The following is a 22,412-nucleotide window of genomic DNA, read 5'->3' on the forward strand; positions in this document are numbered from 1 at the left end:
AATCAATCCAATAAAATATTTTTTACCCATCAAATTTATTACTTGATAAAAAAAATCTTTTCTCCTTCTTCTTCTCCCGGCACGAAGCGAACAGACTATCTATTACTCCCTAACTAATTAGATGGGGATGGGGGATCATGGAAACTAAACTAAGAAAGTACGTAGTAACTAAGCAAAACCGCCGATGCACGGAGGAATCCATAATCAATCAATCAGTCAAAAACTTCGGCACGGCACACCGCGGCGCCGTGCCAGTCAGTAGTGCATGCCAGCCTGTGCAGATGATCTCTTTTATTATTTTTTATTTTTTTTTATTCCTTTCCTCTTGGGGTGGGCCGGGCTCGGTTTGGCTTATCTGATTGATTAACAATTTCCAACAACTTCTTTTGGATATTTTCTAGAATAATGAATTTTTCCTTTTAATTTTTATTTTTTTTCGCCACGGGTGTGTTTTCTTGGGGTGCTGGCTCGGGGTTAAGTTCCTTTTATGGTTATTTCTTTTTTTCCTTTAAATTTTTATTTCACCAGAAGTATATGCCAGGCTCGGGGATATTCAGATCTTGTATTAGTGTAGTGCAGGGAAGGCTTAAAGGGTTTGAGGCCGAGTAGAGTAGAGAGAGAGAGAGTACTATTTAGGCTGGCTACTGTAGTAGACATCTAATTGGCGCCGTTGGTTGTTGGGGATTTGGCATTTGGCGTTTGGCACTACTACTACTACTTACTGGTTAAGGTAACTGGCTAGTAAACTAGTATCTAGTGGATCATCGCTGTCTGACTGACTGACTGACCGACTGACTTGCTACGTGGGATCAATCAATGTAGGAGGTTGATTCTGTGTACAAATTTTCGCGGTTTTCATTCTCTCCAGTACCGACTTTTCCATTCTCTGGCTAGTTGACCCAGCTGGTGCATAAGCATAGGTACCTTGTCAGTTGTAGTAGCTGTTGACTGTAATCCTCCGGACAAGGCACTGCATCTACCTACTCGGACATTCTTTCTTCATACAATCTCCCCCAACTTGTCAATTTTAGACACCTACCCACCCAACTCAGTCTGTTCACATCATGTGCATGCCTCTCAAATACAGCCATCCCCACTGCAAGGCGTTGGATATGGAAATGTCAAACTCGGATAGTACTAGTCCTCTGACTAATATGTTTCGAGGAAAAAATGTGGAAGAAGAAATATATGACAAGTACAGCATAGAAATCGCCCAGAAGTAGTTGATACATACGAATAACGAACCATCCAGGAAAACATCAGGGACGCCGGAGTGAGTAAGTGAGAGAGTTGTTTAGATAGATAGAAACCATATGCGCTGTCGTCATGCACGTCGTGAAGCTCGTCCACCGGCTGAGGAAGTAGTGGGGGAGGGTGGCGCCTCAACAGGATGTAAGTTCGATCATTCTATATACTGTAGTCTACCATTCCACGTTGAAGGACCATTCCCCTGGAAGTTGTATGTCAGTATACAGAAATGTCTCGTGAAATCACAAGGGACATACCGTTTTTCAAGTTCTCTGCAGTATCGCTGAGGAGGATCACCCGGCGCTTGTTACAGTACGCCGTCTTGTCCAGGATGTCGACCTTCAAGTTCGCCAGCTCCGGTACGGGCTTCTCAAACATCTCACTCAGGCTCTCCACCGCCATTTCCAGATCCTTCTGGTTATCCTCGAAGATCTCCGTCAGGTTGTTGCGGGCGAGGTAGTAGGCAAAGGCATATGTCCACTTCAGCGTCTGGCGACATTGCTGGAGTGCCTGCGATGCGGTATCGAGGAACTGCACCTCGATCCATGAAAGTCCAGACTGCGACTGCAGACTCGTCATCTTCTTCTCCGTCTTGAGATACAGATCTTTGTCCAACTTGGCGGACTGTTCATGGTTGGCATAGCGGTTGTAGTAATGGAGATATCGCTCCAGCGACGCCCGGGATCGCGCCTGCGCACTTCGGGCATCTGATCCAGATTTCTCCTCGTAGCGGTTGCAGTTATACCAGCTAGTGCCGTGTTCAGACCACAGTCCCATGCACATCCAGCAAAATTCGTGCTTGCACTTGCGACACGTCATGTGGTTGCATCCACCGTTCTTTTCGATCGTTGAGTGGCATCGGGGACACTCCTTGGTGTTGGCGGAGATCCAGTTCGCCGTCTCAGAATCATCCTCGCACTTCTTGAGCCACATTTTCACCAGCGTGCAGGGTGCTGGCTGGTGGTCATTTAGTGTGCACCCAAAACAGAAATAGTGCCTACAGTCGCACTGTACAGTGGGTACGACACGACGAAGGTCACGCTGCTTTATAGGACAGTCAACCGCGTATTCACAATTGGGCGCCGGGCACCATTTGAGGTTGTCTTTATCATCGACGTATGTTCGTGTAAGAAGCGCGTGGTATCTGAAAAGCGTCAGTAACAGGGCAAGTAAAGGACATGCTGCAATTCTCACCTCGCCTTAAGATCGTTTGTCACCAGAAGACCTAATGACTTCGAGTCCACAATCATATTGCAGCTATCACTCGGGCATTCTATCCTTGCTGCTTCACCCTCCTCCCGGATCTTCTGTCTCAGATAATGACGATAGCAATCCACACAGAAGCGGTGCCCGCAACGCATGGCATATGTCTCAAGGTCGTCCCCGTCCTCGCAGCAGATGTCGCACACGAACCCTGGTACCACTTCAGTCTTTGGCGTTCCGTCGAAGTTGGTGCCGAGGCCTGCCTCCTCCAGCGTCTTCTCAGGATGGTCCATGTATGACTCGATCAACTTCTCCCGATTCCATCGTCCATATCGCAGCAGAATAGCCGACGACTCTGGGGGCAATCCGAGGATCGAGGAGACCTCGTTAATCTGCAGGTTCTGTTCACGATCGATGTCCTCCGGGCTCAGAACAGTAAACTCGACCTCATAAGGCTTTCGTTTCGTCGCGATGATATCCTTATCTTTAGAGAATCCGCCGTCGAAATCGTCACCGAAGTCTGTACATGACGCAAGAAGGATATCGTCAGTATGACCCTGAATAACAAGAAGGTATTCAACCCGATCACTAACCTTCTCCGAGACTCTCGACATCACTTCCTTGGGTATCCAGGAAATCATCCGGGCTCGACCCGACACTCATGAAGTCCTCATCCGACTCCATGCTGGTAGACGCCGGAGTATCGATATCCTCCTCCTCCTTCGATCGCACAGGAACCGAAAAGCTACCAGGAGTCGCTAGGGTGTAATCGGAGTCAGGGTCCTGAACCGCGGGCTTCTGCTTTTTGCGGGAGGATTGGCCCGAAGAGGAGGTTGCGGTGGCGGCAGGCGAAAGGGCGACGGAAGCCTTGGTGGCGGCTGTTTTGGGTTCGTTATCTACAAGCGTCGCCGCGGCCGCCTTCCTCTTTCTCGTGAGGGGAGGCGTGGTGAAAGCGTTTCTGCCCGTGGCAAGCCGGTATTATGTGCTGACGCGAAAAAAAGGTAGGCCTCGAGATGGGATGTCGAGACCTCTTTTTCTCGAGACAACACACAGCCCGCAGCCTACCGGAAATAGCAGGAACTTTGGTAAGAAAGAAAAAGGGGTGATACGGAAATACCCTGATGACAATAAGGAAGAAGAAAACAGGGTAGTGGTAATAGAGACGAGGGGAACAGGGCAGCACTAGCCCTCAGCCGATCGTTGCGTGGAGAGCTTAATGATGTTCAATCAACTGCTTGGGCAAAAGGGAGGGGCGGGTTGTGTCACTAACAGCCGGGCGGACGTCACGGGAGGGAATCTGGGTGTGGGGTCCGTTTTTTCTGGATTCGATAGAAATGCAACAGTGGATTCGGTTGAAAAGGGAATATCAGAAAAGAAAGAAAAAAATCAAAAGGTGGATTCCAATCCGAAAATATCTTCTCAGCACTGGGATCCCCTATTTCGAGGAATGATCCAGTGGGTGAAGAAAAAGGAAAAAAGGGAATGATGTATCCCTTTATGATGCTCGATCGCGGCTCCAATAATGTTAGGGACTTGGCAGGGTCAAACTGCAGCAGGAGGCCCAAGTTCTAGAGTAGAGGGGGATGAACTCCACCAAAAGAGTCAAACTGTGGGGAGACAGTTCGAGGAACAGGTAAAGGCAAATAGAGCCGTGCACATCGAAGAGATGTTCCCAGAAGTGCGGAGTAAGTAAGATAGATAGATAGATAGACTAGTAGTACCTTGGGAAGACAACAGCTGGTCTTCTCCCCCCTCCCCTCACGCCTCTTAGTCAATGTGACATGTAACTAACTAACCGACTACCGAGTCAAGTAGGGAGCAATAATCGCAGGGCTGCTATGATGACAATAGTGAAGATGATGTGTGCACTGTCATCTATCCACCTGAGAGGATCCAAGTCGTATCTAGAAAGAACAAACAGAACAATCTTGAAGCTATTATTGGAATGTTGTTGGCTTGAAGCAAGGCAAGAAACAGGCGATCGCCAACAAATAATTCCATCGTCGCTGATTCAGGCAATCTAACTTGCTTCTTTGGGCGATACCCGTGACTGCCTGGTTGATACCTGTGATATTAGGCACCCAAAGACAGGTACTGGAAGACACGCAATTCAACGCTTCATCAGCTGCAGCTCCATTCATGCTGAGTATGGGTATTCTGCAATATGAATGGAGTAACCCTTTTTGTCATTGAATTTTGGACAATTCTGCTAAGTGTTCTAGGCTATAGTCTATGTCATCTACTCATCATCTTCATCACTCTCTTCTTCCTCCTCGCTGCTCTCCTCTTCTTCCGCATTGGCCAACCAGTCCACAAACTGCTGCGACTGGCTGCGCACTTGCCGCATTTCCTCCGTGCTGCTCGACCGCTCATCTGCCCACCACTGCTCATAAGCTTCTTCCTCCACGATCTCCAGGTCGTACAGCTCCTTGGCCGTGAACAGCATGACCGTGTCACCACGGCTGCGGTGCGCCAGGTCCTGCTGCAGGAGGACCAGCAAGTCCACTTGATCGGGCTTCTCGTCGCTGTCGCGATCGAACAGTGACCGCTCCACGATCTCCTTGTACTTGCCAAAAATCTCCCGGATGGCCTCGCTCGCTCCCTTGCCGCCGTCCATCAATTGCTGGATGCGCTTCATGAACGCCGAGACCACGGCTCGTCGGACCTGGTGGTCGGAAGCATTCGCTGTCATACGCAGACTGACCAGCTCCAGTTGTACCACGTCGGATGTGACGCCATCCCGCAAGCTGTCATAGACACTAGCCGCGGCATCGTGGACAAAGTGGTCCTGGTCTTCGTCGTCGGACATTGTAGTGCTGAAACTACCCGAGCGAGACCGGCCGAACTCTGAAATCTCGGAGGAAAGCGTCGAGATAGACTCTGTAGAGAGAGACAGGTTCGCCATGTTGTAAACTGCGATAGAAATGTTAGCCAATCATAGACTCAAATAATGGAGCAGAATGCACATACTCAAACCAGACGAAGCATTGCTGGCCGTCTCATCTTCATCCTCATCGTCATCATAAGGAACGTATTCATATCCCTTGCCGCCTTCTCCAACAACCTCGGGCTCACTGGCCGGCACCTCGTCGTCCTCCTCCCGGTAGGCTGTCGTTATGCGTCTTCCGTCGCTAACCTTGACACCATCGGCGATCTCGACACCAAATGAAATCAGAGAGCCAGGCTCAATGGTACAGTTCTTGCCCACCACTGCCCGGTCAGCAACGATTGCTTGGTTGACAGTCGTTCCATCGCCGATGACAGCGCCATCCCAGATATAAGCACCATCCAGTGTGACGTTCTTGCCGATCTTACAGTCGCGTCCGAGAACAGTGTTCTTGACCGTCGTCTTGTCCCCAATGCTGGTGCCCTGGCCGATGACCGTGCGCCGACCGATCACGCACGAGCGGGCCAGAGTCACACCCTGTTCTTGGTACAGGCTTCCCTTCCGAAGCTCGTAGTTGTGGCCGCGAAGCAGGTTGGTGTCGGGGCACAGAGGGTACGCCCACCGCGAAATAACATCCTTGCTGACAGCGTCGTACGCCTTCAGATTCCGGACCCGGGCAGCGTAGTGGTCCTTCACGATGTGTGTGTGAATTGTCTTTCCGTTCAGCTCGTAGTCCTTCAGCACACCGTACAAGAACTGTTTGCGGGGCGTCTGGTAATCGAAACTGTCGGACCAGAGACTCAACACGTCGGGTGTGCAGATATCGATGTTACAGTCGATCAGATCCTGGCGCAGGTCAATCTCCTGGTGTGTCGTAATGAGTTCCGCGTCGATGTTCAGGCGAGAAGGCTCGGGGGAATGATGGTCGATCTCCTCGTAGTGTAGGCAACGGTCCTTGGTGGGGTCGATAACGAAAACAGGGGACACAGACGAGGACTTGGTTCTGTGGTTCCGGCCAGCCTCTCTCAAGATCATGGTCATGATAGCGTTCTTGTCCGCTTCACGGCGAGCACGGTGCTTAGTTAGCGCGCCTTCAATAGGCAAGTTGCTGATAACATCACCGCTGACAACGATGAAGTCGCCCGTGATGAGATGCTTGCCATCAAGATCACGCATGACATCTCCAACCGACGTCGACGTCGACTTGAGGAAAGTCAACTGCTTGAACGGCGACGACGGCGCTCTCCATTTGGACGCATTGATGTATTTCTCCAGCTGATCGGAGTGCGCTCCGCCGTACAGGAAGACATCCTCCACACCGGCATTGGCGAGGAACTCGAGCGTATATTCAATCAAGGGAGTGTTCGCAAGCGGCAAGAGACACTAGATCAATCACTCTGCGTCAGCCTTCAAAATCCCCCACCATCAATGCATACAGTCAACGCAGCAGCACTCCCACACATACCCTAGGCTTCTCAAGTGTGAACGGCTCGAACCTCGTCTCGAAAGTATCCGCAAGCACCTAGAACCACACGGCGCCATTAGCCCAAAGCCACAAACCATCAACCTCCCCTCTGCGATTCGAAAATAACATACGACAGCCTGCAATGTCTCCTCTACCTCCTCCGTGGCATTTCCCCTCTTCGCCGCACCACCTTTTTGTTTCGGGCCCATCTATACACCAAAAGCCGTCAGCAAGTCAGAACAATCCAAGTATATCACCTCCATCAAAGAGCGCCAGGGGCACACAATTGCGCACTCACATCAGGAACGGTATGTAGATCGACCGATGAGTAATTTCTCGAAATTCCCCCACCTCAACTCACAAAGAGACTCAGATACGGCGTAGGTCCAAGAAATAGGAAATAGCAGTACCAAGGGGGAGTGGGGAAATAAGGCAGGCCCAAAAAGTCACCTAGATCAATCGGCACAATCCGAAAGCAACAATGAATAAGTTCGCCCAGGGCGCGTTCAACTCGCAAAATCTCCGCCAAGCCCGGCGCCGTCGGGCGGAGGAAGTTCAGAGTCACGCTTTCTTCTTCATCCCACCTGGCGGCCCGTTTGTCTTGTTTGTCTCCTACTCCTACTCACAAACACCCCCACCTCACCTCGGCTGCCTCTCCCCTTGGTCACCTAGCACGTGACGTGCATCTCACGTGATTTAATAACCGTTACAGCAGGGGTACAGCCACAGTGGCTCAGCGAGTGCCGGGGGTTTCAGAGTCCAGAACACCATCGAAGGCCTGGGCCCTCATGGACTCGAAGGAATATCCCTTGTTCAGGGACCGACGGTCTAGAACCTTATCTATCGTGGATAAAGCTGATGAACACCAGATCGGAAGTGTAGCCTGCTTGGAGGGATCGGGTGGGCAGATCGGGTTCGCTGGGTCGTATGATGACGAGGGAGGTGATGATGCTCTCCCCTCCGCTCAACTGGTGGGTGGCCACCATTTCAACCTCCGGGGCTGGTGTGGAAAAAGTGGTGGGCGCCTGCAACGTCATATTCCCTTTTTGCACTCTGTTACTGGACCTGGATGTGTTGAACGTTAAATAGTATCTATGTGGTTGGAAATGATGGGAGTTAATAATAGATTTTGAATTTGGCTCTATAGATTCCTACCTCCTGACCCAACAACCCTGCTGTTGAGCATCATATGCTTAGCTAACTATTTGACCCACAGCAAATTGACCTTCCACGTAACAACTGAGACTGGTTACAAAGCGCCCCAACAAGAAGAATAACAAGTCCATATGACGCGTACAATAGACACTACATGCTGCCAGCCCAAGGTCCTGCTGCAAAAACCAAGGTATCTGGATGCCATACCCCGAGTACCAGTTTTTTCGACTGCATCGGCCAATCAGCCAGTAGAAACGAAAACAACGCAACAGTTTGCCGCAAAATGATTCGCAACCTATGCAAATAACACGCGCCTCCAACACCGGGATATATCGAGCAACGTCGAAAAAGAAAATAACACAGAAGCAGTACAACTCCCCGAGACAACAGTATCGTACGGCTAAGACTTCATCACGAGAAGAACAACGGAAATCGTAAGGTGGAGAGGCGTAGCGGGAGTGAGGTGAGAGATGCGGGAGGGCGGGCGTAAAAAGGAATTGGAAAAGGTCATTGTTCGTCTAGTGTAGGGCGAGAAAAGAGGGCAGAGATGAAAGACACTCGATCTAGCCCGTTCGCGCAGCTTGCATGGGGTTAACCATTGGCTGCGCTTGATGAGCGTACATGCGCGGCCGTTTGGCCATATTGGGGTTTTCGGTAGCACTCGACATTTCCGAAAGTTGTCGTCGAGGTGGTTGCGGCCTGACGGCCGCAGGCGCCGTAGTAGCAAGGGCCACCGCGGGTGCGGGATACTGAACTCCGTTTTGATCTACGGCATATGCAGCCGCAGCAGGGGCGGCGGGTATATATTGGCTTTGGACTTGCGGAACGTTAGGAGCCACGGCAGTCATGCCTGGAAATTGGCCCGGTGATTGCCAAGCAGTCATCGATGTTGCTGGCGATTGCCCAGGAGAGCTGTCCTCCTTGACTGACTGGGCGGCCGAGCTTTGCGCGGCCATCGTAACGGCTGCTGCCGATTGGGGAGCCTCTATTCCCGGCGGCATCGTTTTCAGGTGAACCAAGTGTTTCTCAAGCATATCGAGAAGGCTCTTTCTTGTGAAAGGCTTTGGAAGGACGTCATCCATTCCTAATAATGCTGTTAGTCACTAACGTAGTGACCTAAGAGTGGCTGTGCCAAGGAGCCCAGGGGGTGGCGGACATACCATGTTGGAAGTAGAGCTGGATATCGTCACTGCGAATGTTAGATGTCATGGCGATAATGGGGGTCCTGTCGAATTGGCGAATAAGGTGGCAAGCAGAAACACCATCCAAATTGGGCATGATAATGTCCATGAGAATGAGATCATATTTGGAGCCATCCTGGATCTTGTTCACCGCTTCCAGGCCGTCGAACTGAAGCTATGTCAGTCGAGAGATATCCGAGTCTTTTGGGAAAGTAACATACCGCGGTATCAATCAGGCACGAGAAAGAGTATAGGAATTTGCCACCAATTTGACGGCATGTCGCATCATCCTCTACGAGCAGAATATGGGGGCTGCGCACCCAACCGGGATCGACATTTGCGCTCTTTTTCCGGTTGTCGGGGAATTGCCGTCGAGATTCGTCAATCTCTTGTTTGGGAGGCATGGGATACGGGACGTTGTTAACATGTTCACTGTACATAGGATCGATTCCGTTGGTGGCGCCCACCGGGTAGACGACGGGCTCGATCTCCCCGTTCATCTTGGAATAGACCATAGCAGTATTCGCACTGGCGTCGGCAGCAGAGGGCCGCGCGACACCATTCCGGGGAGCAGTCTCCAGAGCAGGTGTAGGGACCACGGCGGTAGTTTTCGGTGGCTCACCCATGGACTCTAGGCCCCCTAGATTGAATTGAATCTCTGCATTCATATCATTCAGGAGCTTCGAGGCATGCTGCAAGGGTGACGAGGGCTCGTCGTCCATGGATGCGCCCTGTGAAGGGCTCAGGGTCGAACCGGCTTGACCCTGGGCTTGGAAAGGCACAGCAGCCGCTTTGCTGTCGCGCCGCTGGCGGGCATCAACGGAGAGCAGGTAAGTCATCACCTGGTGAATAACATTTTCATGGTTAAGGATGGTCTTCTGCACCCTCATAACTTCCTGCATCATCAACTGATGATCGACACTGAGTCGTGTGTGTCGCTCGTGTAATTGATGAATCTGTTGTTGTTGAGCCACAATTTGCTGGTTCAGCAAATCTATTTGTTGTGTCGGAACCGAGTCTTCGGTGCTCTGGGCCTGTTTGCGCGGAGCCGGGGCCTTCCGTCGAATGTTATCGAGGGATTCTTTGCTGTTCGCTCTGAACTCAGGGTGTTTGAACTCCCAGGCCTGAAGAGCAAGTACAGTTAGAACCTATCGCATCGACTGCCACTAAGCGCAGCTTGCTTACATTCTGTCCGTATGGTGACTGTCCGTTTTCCTCGTTGTTCTGTCTCACTTTGTGGAAGTCGTACTTGTTCAGCTGTCGCACGAAACTGGCAAAGTTGCTGTGTTTAAAGTGCTTCGGAAGGATGGTCTTGGTGAATTTTTCGCACTGAATAGATTTCTAGGTCAGCCTCGAGGATTGCGACCGCAGCAAAGGCAGACGGGGTGGGAGATGCGAAGAGCGCCATACCTCCAAGACCACAAAACTGTCTCCTTCGTCACCCCACCGCACGATTTCCGCGTACGATGGGTCTTCGAGCATCCTTTGCGATGAGGATTAGCACGCATGATCAATGTCGAGATTATGCAGGACATCGCTGGATTCTACTAGGGCGCAGCGACAACCGGACAGCGAAAGCCGGGGGTTGAGATTGAAAAACCCGGCGGACGAGAAACCGAAGTGATGAAGCGCAGGCAGGGTACAGGAGAATAGTAAAAGGGGAACAACTCACTTGTAGAGTTTCCGTACCTAACCATCATGTTAGCAAACTGAAGTATAATCGCTTAGAAAATAATAGCGATCATGAAGTTCACAACGGTCGCTATCGAGGGTGACACTTACAAAATCGCTGGAGTTGCCCGCGGGGGCGGTGCTGGTCGAGGTCTGGCCACCGTCCATCGTGGGCTAGATGGGTCGCGACCGATCGAACAAGCAACAGGCTCAACAAGTCGCAAGGCGAGAAACGGGCGGAGGGACGGGAAAGAAGAAAAACCAGCCAGTCGTCAAATTAAATGTCGGGTGGCAAAGGAAAAGGGAAAGAAAGGAAACTGGAGAGAGAGAGAAATAGAATAGTGATCAGACAAGAAAAAGAAGAGGACGAAAGAAAAGAAGAGGAATGGAGGGAAAGAAAGAAAAAGACGAGCGTAAGGTAGTAGTCGTGGTCGAGAGATGGAGGTGGTGGTGGTAGGCAAGTTTAGTTTAGTGAGCCTTAGTGAGGAAGTAGGAGGAATGGGGATTAATTAGTCAATGCCGTTCGGGTTTAGTTCCAGTCCCTCCTTTTGGTGGAGCCTGATATTTTTTGGGATTTATTATTTTCAGTCTTGGTCTTGTTGCCCTTTTTTCCCTTGAAGAGGGGGAGATAAAAAAGAAAAGAAAAAGAGAAAAAAAAAAGAGAAAAAAGAAAATACTAATCAAATCAAATAACATTCAATTATAATAAAATCCTAAATCATCAATCAACGGTCGGTAATTAGGTTAGGTAGCAGAGAGAGAGAGAGAAACACCGAGGGGCTTTTCTTCTCCCCCCCCCCTCTCTTGTCTTGTCAGTCAGTCTGTCTGCCTGTCTGCTGCTGCTGCTGCTGCTGCTGCTGCGCTGCTGGCTGAGTTGGGGGTGGATAAGAAAAAGGCAGGCGTGTGGGTAAAGGTGGTTCTGTGATTTGCTTTCCATGGCTCACTCTCATTTGGCAATCAGGTTCACGTTCACCCAGCCCAGCAAAGTTTCTTCTTGTAGTATCTACAGTAGTCAAATGTATGAAGTAGCAGTGGTAGTTAGTGGTATTGATTATTATCGACGCATCTCCAATTGCCCCAAGTGGGTTTTCCGGTTTCCCCCCCGAGTACGTGGTCACTAGCCACAACTTCCAACCCACCCGTTGGGTTGTCACTTCTCCGTCCCTTTACCCCTTCCGGTTAATCTTACTTGACTTTGGAGAGATGTGCAATTTGTCTAGTATCTATCTACTGGTCCCCCAAGCATTCTGGCAATTTGAAATTCTCCGTTTGACGGGTATCTTGAGGCTGTTTCTCATGCAGCACTTGTCTCTAATTCTGGGGGGATGACCTCACGCAAGGAGATCCATAAGAGGGGTAGAGGGAGAATTCTTAATGCTAAGCCAACGAAAAAACTAACACTGGGAACTAAATCTTAGAGCCCCCGGGTCTAACTAACTAATAGGGACAGACAACTCAATATCGTTCACTAAGAATTATGCTCCCCTCCTTTTTAACTTTCCAAGCATACATACAAAGTATAAGGCGAAGAAGAAACGGTAGAGAAAGAAAGAAGAAAAGGATAATTAAAAAAAAGGGTAAATAAAGAATTCTGGCCTAGAGAAAAGAAAAAATAGATAATTAAGTAATAATAAAAAGACAGCAAAAGAATATCCATTACCCAAAAACAAACGCACAAGGCACCAAGTAAGGAAGGCAACGAAGCAGGTGTGACTGAGTGCTCAGTATCCACCACTTCGTTCTGGCGGAACTACCGGTCCAAAGATTGCTGTCAGTGCGCCTGATGGATGCAGAATGATGCACGAAAAGGATGGGGGGAAGCTATGGAGATAGGCTGCCTCAGGTGGAGGGGCCTTGGATTCTGCGCAGCGATCAACAACCCGAACGGCCGTGTCGTGGTATACGGAGGGAGGGGTGGACGGCAGCAATGACCGTTTTGATGTTTATCTCTCAGCCCATCATCCTTGTTTTTCTTTTTGCCTTCGTTCATTCCTCTCGGACCCCGCGGTAGCCAGCGGGTTTGTACGAGGTGGGGTTCCAGAGAATCAAATCAACTGCATCAACATTCTGGCAAATACTACTTACATACAGTATTGCACGACTTTGCTCTGCTGGGGCATCTTCTTCTCTACTACAGATGGTTTCCCTTCTCAGGGGGGGACCTCAATTTCGGCAACAGTTGCAGATCCCCTCTCGCGGGTTAGCCGACGATACGAGGATCCAGAGATGATTACAACTAGCTAACAGAGTATCAGGTGTGTAAGTAAGAACGACATGACAAAGAAAGAATAGAGACAGGCCATAAAATAGCCGTATTCTACTTCCAGTCCTCCTCATGGAGCCATAAGATGTGATAGAGAGATCGGATGGGCTCTTAATTTAGCACAAGGAGCTATGGAGTAGTATGGATCATGGAGACGCCACCTCCCGAACATCATGTACTAGTTCTAAGGAAGCTGGTACTATTAATATTATGCGAGACAAACTATGTAAGTAAGTGCCCAACTAATTTACTGGTTAATCCGACTCCTGTCTTCTCCTCTCATGCTCGTCTCATCACGCTCATCCAGCCAGCCCATGAACAAGATCAATTATCAGCCAAGGTTCTAGAGGGGGAGGTGCTGCTGAGAGTCCAGACTCAACACCCCCCGGTCCAAAGCCACTTGAATGCTGCAAACGAACCCTTGCAGTTTCGAGACAGACAATGCAGGGTTGGTGTCCGTCAGTCAGCGGGAACAAAGGCTGTCAGAGATTCTGAGGCAGCGATCGAGACTGGTCCATGAGATCTTACCGGAGTCGATGTCCGCACGGTATGATTGATTCGATGTCCACCCCCCTCTTCATCGCGGCCTTGTGTTTGGTACTACTTCCCACATGCCGGGGAGGCGAATCTGAAGTGATGATATGTAGACATACATAAGTGGGCCCTAAAGTATGGCGTTATCGCCCTTTTTCACGTGGATGATTGTTTTGAAACCAGCAACAGGTCCCGGAATTCTGTTCACAACCACACTATTGTGTGGCTTTATCTGCAGAGGGCAGTTGGCTGTTTCAATCAACCTATTCGACCATCAAGGATAGTTGAAAGTCCTATACTATCCTCCTCTTCCTCCTTAGCAAGTCCCCACGTTCTCCAGTCGACGTCCGGGCGCTGCAGCCGAAAAGCGACCATGACGAAATCATCGCAATGTTTAATGTTCCGACCTCCCGAACGGGAGCAATTTAAATTAATGTTTGTTATTTCTGGAGAAAGCTGAGGAAGCTCCACCAGCTCAGGAACAACAATAATCAACTTCCATCCAGCTCCCACCTTCTTCCTGCCTTCCACCTCCCATATCGCTCATTCTCATTTTAAACTTCCTGTGGCAACCCCCAACGGGATTATTCAATCTCTCATCCCAAACACATTCCTTGTCAAATTATCATCCATTCCTCCCTGTAGCCATCATGTTTGCTGCTCGTCGTCTTACCGCCGGTGTCCCTCGCACCCTGTCCCAGAGGGCCCTTTTCCACAGCACGGCACCCGCTTTTGTTCAGAAGGGAGACGCCATCCCGGACCTTGATGTCCTGGTTGAGAACTCGCCCGGCAACAAGGTGAACCTCGCCAAGGAACTTAAGGGCAAGGGCGTCATCGTCGGTGTTCCTGCTGCCTTCAGTATGTAATTTTCGTGCCGATATCGCCGACCCGGCCTAAGATAGGAGTGGTCGCTGTGATTAAAGATGTCTCCTGGTGATAAATTGCTAACCGTTCCACCTCGGCGGAAATTAGGCCCCGCCTGCTCTGCCACCCACGTTCCTGGATTCATCAACCACCCCAAGCTGAAGGAGGCCGGTCAGGTCTTCGTTGTTGCAGTCAACGACCCTTTCGTGTAAGTTACGGGTCACGTACGGTGTCATCCGTTAATCGAGGGTATCATGGTTAACCCGACAACAGCACCAAGGCATGGGCTACCTCCCTTGACCCCGAGGGCAAGAGCGGCGTAAGTGATCTTATAACCTGGTTGTATGAGAAACACCCGGTGCTGTGTACTAACGCTACATGATAGATCCGCTTCTTGGGTGACCCCAGTGGCAAGTTCTCCGAGGCCCTGGATGTGACCTTCGACAGCGCTTCCATCTTTGGAAACAACCGCAGCAAGCGTTACGCCCTGCTTGTCGAGAACGGCAAGGTCAAGGAGGCTTTCGTGGAGCCCGACAACATCGGTCTTGACGGTAAGATCCCAAAAACCAGCAAATAAATTGACTGTTACTAACGGATTATGTAGTCTCTGCGGCCGAGAAGGTCTTGGCCTAAACCAGCCCAGAGAATTAGCATATAAAAAAATTATATACTTAGGCTCTTCACATGACAATATATCATAATATTTATTGCGATAGAACTCTATTTTCAGAACCACAGCCAGCGAAGCATAAGTCATAACTGGCAGCGCAAAGCCATGATGTCGAATAACCCAACGCCCGACGGCATGCCCTCGAGGGCATGTCAATCCCCAGGATATATCCAGTCCCTTTTCCTCTAGCCTCCGTCTTCACAACGGAGTTAGCCCTGGTGCAGCGCCTGCCACTGCTCGGGAGTGTAGCACTTGGGCGTCCAGGCATGGATGGCAGCGATCTCGGCCTTGAGGGCCGAGTTCACCAGGCGATGGCGAGCAAGCATGGTCTTCTTCTCGAACTGGGGGGAGACAATGACGGCCTGGAAAGCCTGTCCGCAACCACCTGTAGACAACATTATCGTCAACATCTGGTCTTGGAATCATATAGTTGTGTAGCATTCATTCCCTCATGGAGATGAAATTAATCAGCAGGCGCTCTCATACCCGACAAGTCTTCGATCTCAACATGCTGCGCCTGCAACTGATCGATCAGTTTGCTCTTCAGCGAGTCGGCCGTAACGCCCGAAGTATCGGCCATGGCTGCGTTGACTGCCGCAAAGGAGCGCGCGGAAATCGAGAACGGCGATTTGTGATGGACGGGGGTGCGGAGAAGATACCGGCAGCTTCTGCTCAACAGGGTAGTGGTGCGGGAGTACATCAAGCGAGCCGGGCGGCGACTTCAAAGGAGTATAAGGTACTTGAATAGTTAAAGGTATTAAATTATATTAAGATGAAGCGACCGAGAGTCGTCAAGAGCGATTTGAGTCAGAAGGGTGGGCAGCGCGGTGATGCTTCTTCCGATGTAGGATGACGGAATTCCTTCATGCTGGAATTGATCCTCTTTCTCCTTCCTCCCGTACCGTACCGTAAGAAACGGATTGGTCAGCTGCCGTTGTGGCTGGTGGGCACTAGCCCCAGACTGGACTAGGCCAGCTGTGGCGCCAGCTTCTCCTCGGCTTCCATCGCTTCTTCTAAAGCTTCATCTGCTTTTACATTCGCGGGGTATTTTCTAGCTCAACTTTGCGCTGGCCTGTTGACATCCCGGAACTGCACCTGATCATCGCATATCCCAGACCACAACAGCATTGTCTATGAACTCTCTTCGTCGGCAATCCGCCCGCCTATATTCCACAATGTCTGCTTCATACCCCACCTCATCGCCATTTACGCAGGCAGTGGTGAGCTCCATGAGGAAGCTGTATGCTTTCCGTCACCTACATTGGTCAATCCACGTTTCAAAATGGCTAATTTCTTCAATGCAACAGCTACCCCGAGTCATTGGCTGATAAGAGCTGGGACAACACCGGCCGTAAGCTCCTCCCATTTTCTACCACCAGTCTTATAACCCATTAACTCTATATCCCAGTCCTCCTCGAAGCCCCCTTCGACCACACCCGCCGACAGAAAAACTCCGTCCTCCTAGCAATTGACCTCACCAAAGCAGTTGCAGACGAAGCAATTGCCCGCCGCGCCTCCGTAGTCGTAGCCTACCGTACGCAATGCCCCCCAAACACCTACACACCATCACCGACTAACACAACTAACACGTTCAGACCCTATCATCTTCCGCGGCCTCAAATCCATCACCTTCAACGACCCCCAACAATCATCCCTCCTCCGTCTCGCCCAAGAAGGCATCAGCGTCTACTCCCCGCACACAGCCATCGACGCCACCCCCGGCGGCATGGCCGACTGGCTCTGCGACATTGTCACCGGCGCCATCGCCCCAACCACCAGCACAAAGCCCACCATCCAGAAATCCTCCTCAACACACTACTCCCACGCCACCTTCCCCGACCCCCAGCCCGCATCCCCCGCGACTCCCGTCCCTCACGTCCGCAACACAATCATCCCCTCTCCGCCCCCAGTCCCCGAAGGCATGGACTCAGCCGGCATGGGCCGCATCGTCACCTTCGACGAGCCCCAGCCTCTCACTGCCGTCGTGGACCGCATCGCCCAGGGCGTCGGATACCCCGGTGGTATTCCCATCGCTATTCCGCAGACCTCCTCGGTCGAAGACATCGAGATCCGCACTGTGGGTGTATGTCCCGGATCCGGATCGAGTATCTTGCTGAAGGGCACGGGAGGGAAGATCCCTGATTTGCTCTTCACCGGCGAGTTGAGTCACCATGAGGCGTTGGCGGCGGTGGAGCGTGGGTCGGTTGTAGTTGCGCTAGCGCATTCGAATACGGAGCGTGGGTACCTGCGTGCGGTGATGAGGGAGAAGTTGGCGGGTGCGGTGAAGGAGGAGTGGGAGGTGAAGAGGAAGGAGGGTTTGAAGGGTGGTGCTGCTGGTGCGGAGCTGAAGGAGGTTTTTGAGGATGCGGAGTGTGTGGTGGATGTTAGTGAGAAGGATCGTGATCCGTATGGTATTATGATTCGTCAGGTGTAGATCTAGTCATCTGCTTACATAGTACATCAATTGAAGATGAATAGCATATACAATATAAAGAAATGGACTTCACATATGAACTAAGAAGCAAATGCTATCAAACACAATCTGCACTATATGCATTCAATCCACAAACCCAAACACACAACCCACCCCCTATCAACTACTCCTATCAGAAGAAGAAGAGGAAGCTAAATCAGCTCAACAAAACCCTAATTTCCCCAGTAGTCCTAGGGAACAACCTCCTCAAACCGCCCTTCTCCTCCTCTCCCTCTCCCTCCTCATCCTCCTCCCCACCCTCATCCCCATCTACCACACCCCCTCGCGCCTCATTATCCGCCGCAATAACCATGCCCTCAACAAACTCAAAGTCCCTACAAAACGCCTCAACCGCATCCTCTGTAACACCTTTCACGAACGTCGCGCTCGCCACGCGCTTCAAGTTCTCCGTGGCATCCATCAACGCAGACGGCAGGAAGTCATCCAATTGCTGGCTGATATTAACTAGCGCCTGCGGCTGGAAGGCCGGGAGGGAGAGGATGTCTGAGATGTTTGGTTTCGACAACGACTTCTGCTGGTGGTCTGAGGGTGGTTGTTGAGGGGAGAAGGGCTCCAGGGCTGTGAGGAGGGTTTGGAGACCTGAGGAGGTGAGGAGGTAGCGGTGTTGGATTTCGAGGAGGTCTGTGCGGAGGGTGGAGAGGGCTGTTTGGATTGGGGAGAGGTGGGTGGTGCTGGCAAAGGGGTAGGGGGTTATGGTTGTGCGGACGGTGAGGTGGATGTTGGTTAGGTAGATGGTTTGGGTGGTGTGGGAGGGGAGATCGGCGGCGGAGGATTTGGCGAGGTCGAGGAAGGGTTCTAGGGCGGAGTGGAGGACCGGGGTGAATTTGTTTTCGGTGGTGGTGCTGGTGGTGGTGTCCTGGGGTGGTGGTGAGGTGGGTTTGGGGCCAGGGGTGGGGATGGGGTCGGCGCCGTAGGAGGCCTCGTGGGTTTTCATTAGGGAGGTGAGGACTTCTAAGGCGTCTTGGAGGAATTGGGGGGCGGAGAGGTCCGCCGGGGGTGTCAGGGCTGAGGGGTCTGTTGAAATGTTGTTGACTTCGTCGTGCATCAGGGTTTCGAAGTGATTGAAGGTGAACTTTTCGAGGGTCTCGAGGAGCTCGGCGAGGTTGGATTGCGGGCCGAGGAGTTTGCTGAAGGTCGTTTGGTAGAAGGATAGTAGGTTGACGACCTTGTAGCAGGTGACGGGGTCGTCGTGGCCTTGGATGACTAGCTCGACGCGCTGGCGCAGGGCTCGGGAGACGCCAATGAGGTCTCGGTTGACTAGGTCACTGAGAGCCTTTTGGCCGTCGAATGATACTTCTTTGTCTTCGTCGATACGGGACCAGGGTTCGCTGCTTAGCCCGGCTTGAATGCCTTTGGCGAGCTCTTCGCCGTCGGCGACGAAGAGGGCCTCGAGTGCCTCTCGTTCGGAGACCGTGGTGGAATGCACCCAGGCCAGCATGTCTCCGATGTACCGTAGGGGGTCGTGGGCAGAGAATTCGATTGGCTTCACGTTGATGTCACCCGTCGTGCCAGAGACGGCATCAGTAAGAGCGTAGTGGAAGGCATCCGAGAGGACGTAGTCTCGCGCCTCTGCGAAGAAGTCCAGGCAGCTGTGGAACAAGCTTGGCCGCTCCGCCAGCACTCGCAGAACACGTCTGATAGAGCTGCTAATGCGAGGGTCTTCGAGGTTGAGGGATCTGAACTCCTTCTGTATCCACCTGTAGAGTTTCTGGTAGGCGGAATTGAGGCTTCTAGAGCTCTTCTCCATGAGTTCCAGGCCCAGTCGCTCGTTCTCACCCCCGAGCAATGCTTCGCAGTCCCGGTATACTTGCTTGACTCTGGAGAGGACTTCGAAGAAATGGTCATCAATAGGCTCCTCAGCGTGTGTCAGGATCAGCAGATCCTCATCGGGGACGATAAAATGTTGTGTGAAAGCTTCCAGCAGCTCTTGTTTGGTCTCTGCCTCTTTCTTCTGTTTCATCAAGGCCGACGCTTCCTCGAGCACTGGTGCCGTTTCCTGTCTGGCCGAGACAATATGTTTGCGCATCTCATCGCAAGTCTGGTTCAGGTTGGTAATCACAGTTCCTATCCGTTTCAATTGCTGCGCAGCAGGCTAAGTTAGCATCCATTGGATCTCTCAGCATCGGCGCATCTCACCTCCGCAACCAGTCCGAAATCCCGCACAATCTCGGCATTGCTGTCGACGACTTCCTTCTGAACATCCAAGCGTAGCTGTCTCCGAACTTCTGCCGTATTGTGTATTCCCCTGAGGCTGAGTGTCTCCAGCGCATCGCGAATGTCCGAGTCCGCATAGGAGGCCGAAAGTACACTTGTCAGTCGGTTGGACAAGGCATTGGATCGCTGGTGTACCGGGGGTGAAAGCGGAGAGGAAGCTGGCGAGGATGCTCGAGTGGATCCATGGCTGGAGATGACTCCATTGGGAGGGAAATAGCTCGCCATCGCGGGACTGTTGGCGTAGTCGAGCTGTCTGGCTGGGATGGTTGCTGCGAGTGTCCCGCGGGACTGAAGCGGAGGCGGGAATCGGCGCAGCGCTTTCCCCGGCCGGGTTGTTGATCCGTCCCTGTACCTGAATCAACCTTTGAACCTAATCCTTTCCTCAGCCCGCATCCTTAATGAAATACCAGATATTTGATTGTTAGGCCTTTACATGGCTATTCAACCGTTGCATATCCGAAGAATTACAAATAACACAATCGATTGCCATGGATAGCCCCCTCCTCTCCCCCGCCAAAGCGCGCCAAGCGGCCATTCAGGCCAAAGATTGGGCCTATGTCAATGCATGGCTCAGTCGTCAGTACGCACCCAATCCGGTTCCCAGTTTCGAGCGAAATGAAGATACACTGCGCACCCTCTTAGCACTGGCCGCTGCCAATGATGCTGCGGATGAGGAAGCCACTATTCTCCATCAGGCTCGCGAGCAGGCGGTCGAGAGCTTCAAAGCCCGAGAGGAGAGTGAGGTAAAGCAGAAGGTGGAAATACTGGATGAGGTGGAGCATAGTCTTGACGACAATGGCAGACGAACCCTGGACGACCTGGCAGAGGCAACGGTAGTACTTGGGGCTCTGGGCACAAGTACGAGCGATCTAGGCCAATCTATCATTGATCTCACGGTGGAGGAATTCAATGCGCAGCAGCAGATGAGTAAAGTACAGGCATTACACGACTACTTGGGCAGAGAGCTGGCTACGCTGCGAGAACAACTTTTAGACCTCAAGACCAACGAGGTGTATGAAACACCAGCCAACCTCCCAGCGCTAACGGCGGAATGGACAAGAGAAACCAAATTGCTCAGCGCCAAAGCTGGCGAATACCAAGATCGAATTGCCTCGCTACAGAGAAATAGGAGCAAGGGACCCACGCTTGAAGAAGTGATTGCGGAAGAGCACAGCGTTATCAGGATGCTGGAGAGCACTAAAACACTAGTGGAGAGGGTAAAGAAGCTTCATGATCTGCCAAGCGACATCCCTGGTGCTCGGGCGCAATACAAGGAGCTAGAGCAGGAGCTTGACCGACTCACCCAGCAACGGAACATTATGTCTGAGAAGCTTGCCGAAAAGTAAATTCTACACTACAAATGATGCAGGACTATGTTTATCAAATGTTCAACTAGTATTGAGCTAGTGAGAGGTGATACTATCAAGGTGTGGTATCGTCAACTCATAAAATCATGAAAAGGACAATCTGCCGTGAGCCGCCAACCCATCGTTCTCCAATTCCATGCATCACAGAACAGTGAAAGCGCTATTGGTCATGACTCGTCGATCGATTGTATTCGAATGTGCCGTGCACTTAGTTGTTACCCAGACCAAGGGTGTCCTTGATCTTGTCGCCACTGCAGAGTCTGTTAGTTGGATGTTTTTCAATACCACAGCCTGACCATAAGAATACTGACATGGAGCCGGAAGCACCGCCGTGGGAAGTGTTATCGTGGGAGCGCTGAGTCTTGTCGAAAGCCTCCTGCGTACCAGACTTGCTGTCGTCGGTCTGGAAGCCGCGGGCGACGCGGTCACCAGTGTCGGTGACGGTCTCCTTGATCTTGTCCTGGGTGGACTTGGTGGAGTCAGGAGTCATCTCCTCCTTAGCCTCTGCAGAAGCGAGTAAGTATCACGCAAGCCAATTGGCATGGGGCGCCTGAGCGCAGGAACAGGAGACATACTGGTGGTGAAATCCTTGCGACCGGTGTCAGACATGTTGATTGAGTGGTTGTTAAGAGGACTTAAAAAGTGTTGGATGTAGTTGAGTTTTGGATTGGATGTTGCGATTTGTAGATGATTGGATTGTTGATGGAAAGAACACTCATCGACGGTGCAGAGGAGTCTTTATATAAGTTTTCTAGTCCTCAAGTTGCTCCATGACGTCGACAACCCTGGCAGTGAATGGCTACGCCATCGATGAACGTGAATGTAGCCAGTGAAACCGGGGGAAAGCAGTCCTGGAAGGCTGGAAGAGATACCAGCGAATCAACGTCATCATGAGGGGAGAAACCCCGGTTTCGATCAGGACGCCGGATCTTGCATGTGCGTCATCGGGGCATGACGATATTTGAGTTTATTCACTGTGTACTGTATACTGTGTACAAACTACAAGGTCGAAACAGCGGATGGCGCCAGACCTCGCCGATCTGGTCCAGACTTTCCTTTTTGGGGGTGCCCCTAGTCATGACGTCTGCATGATCGCATGTAGCTTGATGTGGTTAGCGCTAGAATGTTCTCGGAAGTATGTTAAAGCGAACACCGACACTGAGCTAGACTGCAAACAGTATAGCTTTGTTATGCAA

The 22,412-nt window shown here is 51.4% G+C and overlaps 9 protein-coding genes across 9 annotated transcripts; 3 read left to right on the forward strand and 6 right to left on the reverse strand.

Moving 5' to 3' along the window:
• Positions 1 to 1,421: 1,421 nt before the first annotated feature.
• Positions 1,422 to 4,592, reverse strand: BO88DRAFT_424281 (RING finger protein; the record flags this gene model as incomplete). The annotated part of the gene is made up of 5 exons (XM_025708726.1): positions 1,422 to 1,450; positions 1,506 to 2,392; positions 2,443 to 2,971; positions 3,045 to 3,409; positions 4,477 to 4,592. The coding sequence occupies 5 exons, from the start codon at positions 4,590 to 4,592 to the stop codon at positions 1,422 to 1,424; spliced, it is 1,926 nt and encodes a 641-aa protein (XP_025564519.1).
• A 98-nt stretch (positions 4,593 to 4,690) lies between these two features.
• Positions 4,691 to 7,012, reverse strand: BO88DRAFT_336557 (translation initiation factor eIF2B catalytic subunit epsilon; the record flags this gene model as incomplete). Its single annotated transcript, XM_025702906.1, has 4 exons — positions 4,691 to 5,364; positions 5,422 to 6,721; positions 6,804 to 6,860; positions 6,935 to 7,012. The coding sequence occupies 4 exons, from the start codon at positions 7,010 to 7,012 to the stop codon at positions 4,691 to 4,693; spliced, it is 2,109 nt and encodes a 702-aa protein (XP_025564520.1).
• A 1,509-nt stretch (positions 7,013 to 8,521) lies between these two features.
• Positions 8,522 to 10,978, reverse strand: skn7 (putative stress response transcription factor SrrA/Skn7; the record flags this gene model as incomplete). Its single annotated transcript, XM_025708142.1, has 7 exons — positions 8,522 to 9,042; positions 9,119 to 9,314; positions 9,361 to 10,263; positions 10,325 to 10,468; positions 10,550 to 10,622; positions 10,812 to 10,828; positions 10,922 to 10,978. The coding sequence occupies 7 exons, from the start codon at positions 10,976 to 10,978 to the stop codon at positions 8,522 to 8,524; spliced, it is 1,911 nt and encodes a 636-aa protein (XP_025564521.1).
• A 2,997-nt stretch (positions 10,979 to 13,975) lies between these two features.
• On the forward strand, positions 13,976 to 15,183 carry BO88DRAFT_403677 (peroxiredoxin family protein). The gene is made up of 5 exons (XM_025706420.1): positions 13,976 to 14,465; positions 14,580 to 14,679; positions 14,745 to 14,790; positions 14,857 to 15,022; positions 15,076 to 15,183. The coding sequence occupies exons 1-5, from the start codon at positions 14,258 to 14,260 to the stop codon at positions 15,102 to 15,104; spliced, it is 549 nt and encodes a 182-aa protein (XP_025564522.1). The 5' UTR covers positions 13,976 to 14,257; the 3' UTR covers positions 15,105 to 15,183.
• On the reverse strand, positions 15,114 to 15,985 carry BO88DRAFT_403678 (BolA family protein). Its single transcript, XM_025706421.1, has 2 exons — positions 15,628 to 15,985; positions 15,114 to 15,526 (listed from the first exon to the last, which is right to left on the reverse strand). The coding sequence occupies exons 1-2, from the start codon at positions 15,719 to 15,721 to the stop codon at positions 15,351 to 15,353; spliced, it is 270 nt and encodes an 89-aa protein (XP_025564523.1). The 5' UTR covers positions 15,722 to 15,985; the 3' UTR covers positions 15,114 to 15,350.
• A 199-nt stretch (positions 15,986 to 16,184) lies between these two features.
• Positions 16,185 to 17,643, forward strand: BO88DRAFT_385615 (NGG1p interacting factor 3). The gene is made up of 4 exons (XM_025704748.1): positions 16,185 to 16,381; positions 16,449 to 16,492; positions 16,550 to 16,675; positions 16,737 to 17,643. Exons 1-4 carry the CDS (start codon positions 16,275 to 16,277, stop codon positions 17,573 to 17,575), a joined length of 1,116 nt encoding a protein of 371 aa, XP_025564524.1. The 5' UTR covers positions 16,185 to 16,274; the 3' UTR covers positions 17,576 to 17,643.
• Positions 17,644 to 17,771: 128 nt separating this feature from the next.
• cog6 (Golgi transport complex subunit COG6) lies at positions 17,772 to 20,099 on the reverse strand (the record flags this gene model as incomplete). The annotated part of the gene is made up of 2 exons (XM_025704749.1): positions 19,772 to 20,099; positions 17,772 to 19,715 (listed from the first exon to the last, which is right to left on the reverse strand). Exons 1-2 carry the CDS (start codon positions 20,072 to 20,074, stop codon positions 17,772 to 17,774), a joined length of 2,247 nt encoding a protein of 748 aa, XP_025564525.1. The 5' UTR covers positions 20,075 to 20,099.
• A 238-nt stretch (positions 20,100 to 20,337) lies between these two features.
• BO88DRAFT_413740 (uncharacterized protein) lies at positions 20,338 to 21,195 on the forward strand (the record flags this gene model as incomplete). Its single annotated transcript, XM_025708143.1, has 1 exon — positions 20,338 to 21,195. The coding sequence occupies one exon, from the start codon at positions 20,338 to 20,340 to the stop codon at positions 21,193 to 21,195; it is 858 nt and encodes a 285-aa protein (XP_025564526.1).
• Positions 21,196 to 21,350: 155 nt separating this feature from the next.
• BO88DRAFT_403682 (heat shock 9/12 family protein) lies at positions 21,351 to 22,233 on the reverse strand. The gene is made up of 3 exons (XM_025706422.1): positions 21,792 to 22,233; positions 21,528 to 21,720; positions 21,351 to 21,467 (listed from the first exon to the last, which is right to left on the reverse strand). Exons 1-3 carry the CDS (start codon positions 21,823 to 21,825, stop codon positions 21,425 to 21,427), a joined length of 270 nt encoding a protein of 89 aa, XP_025564527.1. The 5' UTR covers positions 21,826 to 22,233; the 3' UTR covers positions 21,351 to 21,424.
• Positions 22,234 to 22,412: the final 179 nt, after the last annotated feature.

This window comes from Aspergillus vadensis (assembly GCF_003184925.1).
Source record: "Aspergillus vadensis CBS 113365 unplaced genomic scaffold BO88scaffold_7, whole genome shotgun sequence".
NCBI lineage: Eukaryota > Fungi > Ascomycota > Eurotiomycetes > Eurotiales > Aspergillaceae > Aspergillus > Aspergillus vadensis.